Genomic DNA, 10,916 nt, shown 5'->3' with positions numbered 1-10,916 from the left:
GGTGGGCTCTTGCTAGCTTGACAGGCGCTCGCCGCGTCGGCCCTTCGAGGAGCCCAAATCTTCACTCTTCTTTCCCGGGCTAGGTTGAGTATTTCTTGCAAGAGTGCCTCGCGCTGACTGTAGTCCTCCTCCGTCACCGACCTAAAAAGAGGCACCAAAGAACGCGCATTAACTACTTTAAAGAACATATTTCGCGCAGTTAGCCGACACTCACCTGCGGAGGGCTACACGGTCTTTTGTGATGAACCGTCCGAGCAACAGGTAGGTGTGCTCGCGCACTGTCGGTCTTGTGAATGGCTGGTTTGTTAAAACCTGAATTTTTGCTGCTCTATGTGTCCATTCCCTCTGGTCGCGGAAAGGGTTCGCGTTTCGCACGTACGACAGCATATCCAGGTAAACTGCTGGGCTAAATTTTAATAGTGCCACCACAAGAAATCGCGCGACATACTTTGGCCGGAGCCATATCGAAAACTGCGCTCTCATAGACACGCGAGATATCGAAAACCGCGCTCTCGTATAAAAGCGAGAACATGCGAGAGAGAATGTCCCGCAAAGCCAGCAGAGCCCGCAGTGTACGTTATCGCAGCTTTCGAAAAGCTGCGGGCGCACGTAAAATACCGTGCGTGCTCCTGCGTACTGCGCATGCGCACTGTCGACTCCGCTTGTTTGTTGCGTACGCAGAGCTGTTGCGGACGCCCAGCCCAACTAAAACTGTCTAATCACTAATTGTTCCCGCAGTCGCTTTTTCGGAATATTTTTAAACCAGAGAGCGATTGCAAGCGCGTGACGCAAATGTTTAAGCCTTACCCGAGGTGAGTGCTAGGCCTTTTGGTTACCATTCTCGTGCCCGACAAATCGCTTGGGGCTCTGAATGTATGACGACGACGACGACAACGTAGCGATGACGACTATGAAAAGACTAATATGGAATAACGATGACGGTATGACGACGATGGTATGATGACACCGGAATGACTACAATAGAATGACGACGGTGGAACGACAACAATGGCACGACGACCGCGGTATAATTACAATATGATGACGTCTGTGGAATTACTACGATACAATGACCGCGGAACGACAAAATGGCATGACGATGATTGAATAACAGTGAATAACTGTCGAAGAAGGAATGACAACGAAGGCGCGATAACAATGCGATAACTATGTTGAAATTACGATGAGGGCGTGACGACGATGCCATGACGACAATAGAATGACGATGCTGGAATAATGACGATGGTGTAAGGATGGTGGCATCACGATGATGGTATGACCACAATGTATGAATACGACTGTGTGAAGACGACGCAATGACGATGATAGCATGATGAGTCACATGACAATGATCGAATGACGACGACTCTGTGACGACGATGTAGTGACGGCAGCATGACGAAGATAAAATGACGACCCTGGAGTGATCAGCAATCAGTTGAGAGAAATTAGAATATGTTTAAGACGACAGTTTTAAACGCAATTCCTAATTGACTACTTATTCGACGAATATCCTCGAATAATAATGCACCTTCGCGCAATAGGTACATACACCAACTTGCTAACAAAAAAGAAGCGCTTTCTTTTTCTCGAAAATAAGAGGCCGCGTTCTCGTAATTGTTACATATCCCTCGGAATTCCCATTACTTGTGCTCCAGAGTGGCTGCGGATTCACATTAGTTGCATTTGTTCGTTTGATATATATATATATATATATATATATATATATATATATATATATATATATATATATATATATATATATATATATATATCGTTCTTTTGCAATCTTGACCCCCTGCAGGGAGAATTCGTTCGCTGTCTCGTTACTTGTGGTGCGTATCGTCGCGCATGTCTTGCACTGTTTCTCGCTATCGATTACGGCTGCCGTAAACTGTTCGCATGTGCTGGGAGGCTGCGCTGGGTGGCCCCGCCCTCGAGGATCAACTGTGGGCCGTCCAGCGGGTCGATGATGCTGCCAGGACCCACGAACTCCTGGCAGCGTGGTGCTGTGAGCTTGTGGGGGGGGGGGGGGAGAGGAGGGCTTTGGCCATCCCCAACAGCTCACAGCACACACATTGAAGTTATTTCCTCCTCCTCTTAGAAGAGCAAAGATCTCTCAAAGAATTTATTACTGGTTATCTTACAATACAGTCGCTTCAACATACTCTTCCACATTGAAATGTAGCAAATTTTCATTTTCGAACACTACACTTCCAAACATGCTGAAAGTTAACCCGAAAACATTTTAGAATGCGGTAAAAAACAACAATGGCTACAAGTCGGCTCTCTCCTATCCATATGGCGATTAGGTGCCGGCACCTCTCACTGCCTCTCTATTGAATGATATTTTCGTTCCAATATTTTCATCTGCAACACCTTGTCACATACCTAACCTTCCACAATTCACCTACTTTCTCACTGATCCGATAGCTTTTGGCTTGGCAGGAATCGCAGCACTGATAGACAAACTAAAGCTAAGTTAGTAGGGAAGATCAGATTAGCACGAATTTCCTAAAAAACGCAAAAGTGGTGCTCAATTATTCTACAGTCTCTTTTTTCGCTATCTTACAATTGAAGTTATGTACCCGAAGAGTAGAAAAAAAGTAAAATTGCGCCAATTTTCAAATCAGTACAAAGAAGTAAACCGTTAAACGCTCTACCAATTTCCTTCACGTCAGTTCCATCTAAAGTTTTCGAACATTTCGTTTTTACAGATCTTGTCAATTTTCTGGAAGATAGCAATTGTTTCCCTACATCGTAACATGACTTCCGCAAGTTTTTATTGTGCGAAAGTCAACTTATCACTATCACAAACTACTTATATGTGTAAATTGACTCTTGCTGTATTGTGGATCATATTTTTTAGATATTTCCTAGACTTTTGATAAAGGTAATCACTCATTGCTGTTAGATAAACTAAGTGCGTTAAATATTGAGTCGCAAGTACTTGATCGGATCCATAAATTTCTTTCCTGCCATGTACAGCATGTTACAGCTGACGGTTTTGTCTTTCCTCCAACTCGAGTAGGTTCTGGCGTACCTCAAAAGTTCAGTCCTTGTCCTTCGCGCCCTGCTATTTCTCATTTATATTAACGACTTTCCTAATAAGCTTTCTTCTCGAATTTGCTGGCGAAGATACGCTGGCTAAACATTCTGCATTTTCAATAAAGAGCTTTCTCTCTCTCGAAATTCTTTCTTTGCATAAGACTGTGTCATTCACGAGAAGATAACTAACTATTCTGATGTGGCATTAGGTACTTCAGAATGATCTAGACAACGTTACAGAGTTGTGTCGCGCATGGCACGTGGTCGCACATAGAGCTAAATATGGCTAAATGCAAAAGCATGTGTGCAACTAGACATTGATGCTATCTCTCCGTAGTACTTACTCTACAAAACTTACAAACCGAAAGACTGGCAAATGATCGCTGATGTCATGGGACAGGACACCAGAGAGAATGTTATTAGACACCAGATTTGTAATACATACGTCTAGTAGACTACTTGTTTGAACAGTTACCTTTGTGAGTAAAGATATGCAATTCCAGCAGGCAAAGGATGCAACGATATTATTGAATTGCGTTGCACATGAATCGTTCAACACTAATTTAATATTTATGTCGCACATAACAATAAATACGTATCCGGTAGAAGTCAGATACACAAGTAAATTTTCTAGGAAGTCGAAGATTTGGCGTTTGCTACCGGTGGGAGGTCTGTATATTGCAACGACCACTACATTTCGTGTAGATACAGTAGTGGATTCCACATTAGAATCTATTACGTAAAATTCATCTATTACAGAATGTTTGTACAATTTTATTTACATACAGAGCGAGACCACCAGCCTTGCAGTGAACCCTTAAAAATCCATTATAAGTATAATTGTCAAAGTGGGAATGATCCTCATGGGATGTTAGCCATGTTTCTGTAAACACCAAAAAAAAATCTAATTTATGCTTTATGGACGCAAAAAAAAAAACAAGTTCAGGTGGTCACCCTTGTGTTTGATACTTCGAGCATCAAAGTGAATGGCACTGAGCCTTTTCTCTAGAGAGCCGAGCTTCGTTCTCAAACCTTCAACATTATAGCCAGCACAAGTTGGCTCGCGGTTCCCCCCATGGCGGTGCGACAGTCCATCTTAGGAAACGGACCTCACCTAGTCATTTTTCCAGATCACCATGATCAGTGATCCTCAGAGCGTCAGTCAGTTCACTTTGACGTGCGATAAACTTACCCCCTATAATCCAGGCACATTTCCATGACACTAATTTCTTACGTGCAGTGGCGCCACCTAACAACTGCTCGTCAAACTGAGATAGATGCTCATTAACATAGACCGCCGCTTCATCCGAGCAACCCAGCATACTGTTATTAAGTCTCTGTTTCCTTGCCTCAGAAAGGAACGTGTTCATTTTTGGCTCCTGAAGTTCCTGAATCTGTGTTTTCCTTTTTTTGCTGTACGTGCGTTTGAATCTGAACGTTTTCTTCTCGTTTACTTCTTTTTTCTTTCTTTTACTTTGGAGTACGCTTCTTTCATGTTACGTGTATTTTTCCATTCCTGCCATGTACTCTACAGTGGATACGAGCCATGGCCAAAGACCATCATCATCACTTCTGACAGCCACTGCACGGGCCACCCGGACCGCAGCCGCACCTTGAAGGCGTCAAGAGCAGATCGGGCCGCTGTTAGGGTCCGTGGCTCTGTAGCGTCAGCAGCAAAATAAAAGACCCAGTAAAAAAAAATGCTTCTGCCCATCGACGCCTACCGCCTGCCGTGGGAGAGCGATTACCACTGGGAGCTTCGCAGAGAGTTCATCACGGCCAATGACGGCCTGGTTGAGGAGGTGAGAATAATTTTTCGCAGGTTTAAATGGCCGCACGAAAGTACACCGGATGAAAGCTACGCATATGCAGGAACGGGAGAGCGCAAATATGAATGCTTTGAAGGCAACGCCTCTTGAACAATTGGCTGCTGTAAACTCCGAGACGCGTACTTAATATCGTGTACGGTTGAACAACGTCGCCATCTGTCTGCGGAGTGAAGTGACAACGTCCCTGTTCACTCTGCCATGATCTGTCCAGTAGGGACGCTACAGTTCTGGGTGTCGTAATTTTCTATCGTCTGCTAGTGACCCGAGGCGCTGCGCTCGCACATTTCACTGCAAAACCCGTTATAACGCGCGAAGGGGCTTCTTTGGCACTACTGCTTCTTGCCGTTTAATTGTTGCTGTTGCCCATGCCATTTGCGGTGAAAAATTGAAGACGCACCTAGCCATCGCTACCGATCTCTCTGTTGGTGCATAATTGATAGTGCTCTCTTCAGGCTTTGTGCAAAGTTTTTGTCGGAGCTTTTCAGGAAGCTTAAGCAACGCCTGTACTTGTGTAGCTGTGCTTGTCTTGCGTGCCGATCGGAAATAGCTTCCGCGTTGCCTCGGTGATGCGTCAGCATGCACACAGTGATAGTCAGTACCAGTACAGTGTGAATCGAAGCCGAATGGACGCACGCTTTTGTTCGGATTTACTAGAATCCTCGTGTCTTCTAATTTGTGAGGGCGGCTGCACAGAGCAGTATTTCGTGCGCCCTTTTACACCTTATTTTGGCCCACAAACAATTGTTCTCGCATTATTTCACATATCACGGGCACGAAATGCCACTAGTTGCGTAATATTGTTTATAATTTTTTCGCCCCAGAGCCTAGTAATAGCATTCGATAGACAAGGTGGATGGTTTTGGTGTTAAATAGCAGATTTATATGCGGTACCTTGCAAACCGCGCAATCTGCTGCACACGACAAATCGTGGTCCCAGGCACTGTGTGTGTAACCTGAAGATTGTAGCAGTTGCTCTTTTATCCCTCCATAGCATTTCAACGCGTCCGTACAATTTATTAACTTGAGTAAAGATACCTCATGTGTAGTCAGCACCTCGCCATATTCAGCATCTCAAAAAGTTCTCCAGTAAAAAGAGAAGCATAAGCATGCTCTCACTACATTGCGAACCACAGTTCGAGGATCAAATGAGCAAATGTGAACATCTTCGAAACTGCCTGTCCGTGCTGTGTCCCTTGTGCAAACATGAAGTCGATCACGTCGGAAAAATGGAGAAACCACGGGTGAACACCGACGCCTAAAGGCGTCGGTGTACACGCACGTTTGCAGGTGCGCGAATCCCTGCGCCGGCGCGCCTTCTCTTCGAAGCGCCTCGCGAGGAATGACGGTTTGCACCTAAATGAGATGCGCGCCCAGCGCGGGCACACCTGACTCACTGATACGCGTTTTGATAGACATCGTTTAGTACGTTGTTTGTAAGGCGAACGCCTTTGACGGCTCGTAGGATTAAAAATAACGATGTCCGATGTTATTGCACCAAAATTTGTAGGGAATCGAACCCTCGACATTTGGCGGGAGTCGAACCCACTGCCTGTGGTGCTAATCAATGACAATTTAATTAAGGCGCATGACCTTCGCTGGGAGTCCAACTCTCGACATTTGCTGTTAATTAGGGCGAATTAGGCCATCGATTTCTTAATAAGAAAGTGTGAAGCCAAGGCGAAGGAGAAGGAGGCGAAGGAGAAGCGAAATTAAGGTAAGGTAATTAAGATACAGTTAATTGCGGCAGAGTTAGTTAAAGCATTGGAGCCCATGACTTTTCGAGAGTCCAACCCACTTGGAGATATTGGTGAACAGCTCATATTTTTAAGTTGGATTCCAATTGACGTCGTGAAGGTTGAGAGCCGAACCCACTACCTTTGGTGGGAGGCGGATCTGCGACCTTCGGTGTTAATTAGGGCGAAGTTAATTAAGGCACAGGTAATTCTGGTATAGTTAATTAAGACACTCGAACCCACGATCTTTGGTGGGAGGAACAAGCAATATGTTTATTTACATGTCTATTATGACTCCTGACATTGAGGCATATTGATTATAGATACGAAATACCTCTACGAGACTGTCCCCATTCCATAAGAACAAAGTGATGTCATCCGCATACGCTGATACCTTTATGCACCCGTTCCCAGTACAGCAAGACCTCTTAGGAGCGGGCTGTCACTAAAACGCCTTAACAACGGGTCAATCGCAAGCAGAAACAACATAGGTGACAAAGGACAGCTCTGCCGCACTCCCCTTGTCACATCAAAGCTAGGTGTCAAAGTGCTCTTAAGTAGTAGTTCAGCTGTTGTTCCCAAATGCACCGTCCGCATGATATCTACAAGCTCTTCGGGGAAGAGCTTGTACCTCAAACCTCAAACCTCAAACAAGTATGTGTTCTAAGCGGTCGAATGTTTTGGCTTGGTTCAAGCTTACCAATACTCCCGAAGCTTCACGCGCAGTTGTGTATTGTATGATATCACGTGCTACGTATAGAGACGAAAACATACTCCGACCAGGCACGGAACATGTTTGATGTACACTATTTTCGGCAATAATACCTTCATGGGATTTACAAGAAGGGTTGTCAATATTGCCGCGAATCTTTGCAGTGCTTGCTCATTCTTCAAATCTGCTGCCACTCCGCTTTATCGCTTTGTTTGCGACGCAAGACGCGCCCAGATTTATCCCGATTGATAGCATCCAGACAGAGCTGATTCTAGATTGTTCCAGAATGTTCTAGTACTTTGCACGCTTTATCTAGAAAGCTCGCTATCAGCTTTAAATTGAGCGCAGACGACAGCGGCGGGCATTCTGTTCGACGACCGCCGAGCACACTGGTTGCCTTGCCGCCGCCGCCGGGTAATTCAGTCCATTGTGGGCACAAGTCAGCCCAATAAACAGTCTTCTGTTGACGAACTTTTGTCCGTCTTAATCGCCCCTGCGACTGCCATCACCACTACGTGACAATATCATAGTGTGCGTTAGCAACGTTATAGGACTCCAGGATGAGGGTTCTGCAAGGTTGGAGTCTGGGCTTTGGCACGAGTATCTCGCGGCCTCGATTAAACGATTTAGGAATACCTTCACGTGCAAGAATTCCGTTAAGGAGTGATACTAAACCAACGCTTACTTCTGCCCAGCAAGATCGGTGAAATTCGACTGGTAAGCCATCTGGTCCGGGTGTTGATCCACTGTTCCTAGAACAAAACGAGGTCATCCGGGCAACCAGTCAGAACTTATAAAATGCTACCCCTCGCCTCTAGACCTTTGTACATGAGCGCATTAAATACGCTAGTTACTGCCCAAGCAAGTTACAAAAGATATTGCTCCCGAATTCTTTCTAACGTTTGTTCACAATATCACTCAAGCTGTAACTTCTAGTGCACCGAAGTTTTGTTTTTGATTTCCAACAGTGACGTTCAAAAGGCGGATACAGGGCACCATACACTTCATTGTCATCTTTTCGCACTGAGACACGGTTGCCTCTGCTCTTTTGAACGCCAGCGGTTCGTGAGTTCCGCGGCGCGGGTTTCGAGTCGCCTCGAGAGAGGGCGCCACACTGCGTGGCGCCCAGATTTTCTTCAAGCTGGGCCGTTCGTTCTGTCTCCCTGGCTTCTTTCGCTGCCTGTCGTGCCGTCTTCGGCCGGTTTTATTTCTTTGGTTGGGCAGCGTCCATATGGATCAGTGCACAGTATGGCGTGGTGCGGTGTGGTGCGATGTGGTGTGGTGTGGAGTGGTGTGCCGTTGCGAACATGCACTACACCCATTTTAATATAGTGGCTAGTATCATCAACCAATCTGCTTTGCCAGTTGCCATTTCATGCTTACAGTTACTCCAGATTGTGGGAGAGCCAGCATTTTTCTAACCTCGGGCTCGTCCAAGAGGTTTTTTGTCTTTAAAAAAATCTGATGCGACTCTGTTGTCAGGCCAGTCGTTTGCGCGTAGAGTGCAACTATTTTTGTGAGTTTCTAGCCGAAATCCTTGAAACGGATTTAATTTAGGTGATCGACAGCAAGGACCCTTTCGGCTTCCACAAAACTTTCGACTTCATAAAAGAGAATCATGAGCAACAGCACCAAGCGATAGAACCGTCGTGAACCTGGATGTCGTAGCCACATATGCTTATTTGAACACTGTTGCCAGCCCAAGTAAGTGATTCTGTACCTGCCAATTCTCGGCACGCATGGCGGCTGCACGGCCGCCATTAACCGCCAAGTTGACTCTCTGATTCGCTGTCGAAAGGTGACGGGCTCTAAAATTTGCGTAGGGAAGCGGAAGTTCTACAAAGTGCAAGTTTGCGTTTTCATCAAGATGACGAGACGTGACGGGGAGCTGCAAGTTTTACCGACTAATACTTTCTTCTGGTCGTCGGCAGCTACATTGTGACTTCAGCGCTTTAAAAAGGAAGTAAACGCTAGCTTGCACAACCAGTGCAATGCATCGACAATTTCATGAATATGTGGCTGGCGCCATGTCCATTACGTCATGAATGTGTGGTTGCCGCCAAGATTACCGCCATGTCAGCTTGTTTCTTGGTTGAAATAAGATTACGCGAGTATTGCGACAGGAAGGACCGTTTCGTAAACGACAATTTGACATAGGTTGACGTTACAGTGAAGAGCCATTACCGAGATTTTCTGCCAGAATTTGTGGCGCAACAAACCACGCGAGTTATGCTAATGAGCGGCCATATGCATTGGCGGCCGAGAGGCACATGTACTGCCGCATTTTCCTCGTTTGGGACCGTTAAATGTATTCTATTGATAACGCAAGCTCATAGCATTTGCATCGCTCTCGAGTATAGTGCTGGCATTTGTGTTTTGAGCTGCGGTATTTTTATTAATAGAATGGTTTTATTTTGCAAATCCATTCGACGTGTATAAACCTTGCAAACTTACCGCCTGCGATTCATAAACTGACATAAGTGTAATAAAGTAAGTAATTAAAAAGATAATTATTGAATTTTTGTTAAAAAGGTAAAAATGCGTTTGCATTTCTCGTACAAGTAATGTACGCCCCTCGGAAAAATCCACTGCAATGTTGTTATCTGCAATGGCCGATTTCTAATATATATATATATATATATATATATATATATATATATATATATATATATATATATATATATATATATATATATATGTGTGTGTGTGTGTGTGTGCATGTATGTATGTATGTATGTATGTATGTATGTATGTATGTATGTATGTATGTATGTATGTATGTATGTATGTATGTATGTATGTGTGTGTGTGTGTGTGTGTGTGTGTGTGTGTGTGTGTGTGTGTGTGTGTGTGTGTGTGTGTGTGTGTGTGTGTGTGTGTGTGTGTGTGTGTGTGTGTGTGTAATTACTTTTGTCAAAAGCTACTTGTCTGTAACTCCTGACGAAGTTCTGTTCGCCGGCCGAAAAGGCTGGGCAATAAAGCAAAGGTCACCGCGCTCTTGTGAAAATCATTTTCACTCATTTATTGTCGGGCCCGCCGTTGGACAATTCCGCAATACATATGTGATAAATTGTGGTTATTTCTTCTAACGTGTAGCACATCCACGAATGCGGCAATACATGTGTAACACGTGGCCGCATCGAACAAGCGGTGCACCTTTCCTCCGCAGGCCCGGTTGCTGAGCCTGTCGCAGGCGTTCATCAACATGCGGAGCCTGCGCTGCGCCTACCCGTTCGAAGTGCGCTCCAAGGTTGCCGAGCTGTCCAAGAACGCGACGAGACTTCCGGAGCTGCTGGCCAAGCACCGCGAGAACAGGAAAATCGTGTTTTCGTAGCAACCGAAGCCAAGCGTCATCAACAGGAAGCCGCGGTATACGCACTGTGGCTTTGCACTGTGGCGAATGCCCCACTCGGATGACGGTGTACGCCCAAGCCAGTGCTCCGCAGCGTGGAAATGGAAACAGGGCTGGCTCTTTCTATCGTGTCTCCGCGGCTGAAAAAATTTAATGCGAATGCCTCGAGCCTGCAGCAAGATTATATCAGATCCGCGTTGTTTACGATCCCCTTTGAAGGTAGTGCACGAGCCAAAATTAAA

At 45.3% G+C, this 10,916-nt stretch overlaps 1 protein-coding gene across 1 annotated transcript; it reads left to right on the top strand.

Annotated features, from left to right (window-relative positions):
- Positions 1-4,588: 4,588 nt before the first annotated feature.
- Positions 4,589-10,916, top strand: LOC142591119 (partner of xrn-2 protein 1-like). Its single transcript, XM_075703503.1, has 2 exons — positions 4,589-4,850; positions 10,492-10,916. Exons 1-2 carry the CDS (start codon positions 4,749-4,751, stop codon positions 10,654-10,656), a joined length of 267 nt encoding a protein of 88 aa, XP_075559618.1. The 5' UTR covers positions 4,589-4,748; the 3' UTR covers positions 10,657-10,916.

This window comes from Dermacentor variabilis, chromosome 8, assembly GCF_050947875.1.
Source record: "Dermacentor variabilis isolate Ectoservices chromosome 8, ASM5094787v1, whole genome shotgun sequence".
Taxonomy (NCBI): Eukaryota; Metazoa; Arthropoda; class Arachnida; order Ixodida; family Ixodidae; genus Dermacentor; species Dermacentor variabilis.
This window is presented reverse-complemented; position numbering and strand designations above follow the sequence as displayed.

Excerpts from the sequence above, each read along its gene's own strand:
- LOC142591119 (XM_075703503.1), top strand. The coding sequence starts at position 4,749 with ATGCTTCTGCCCATCGACGCCTACCGCCTGCCGTGGGAGAGCGATTAC. Across the intron at positions 4,851-10,491 it reads ATGACGGCCTGGTTGAGGAG|GCCCGGTTGCTGAGCCTGTC; the intron begins GTGAGAATAATT and ends TTTCCTCCGCAG.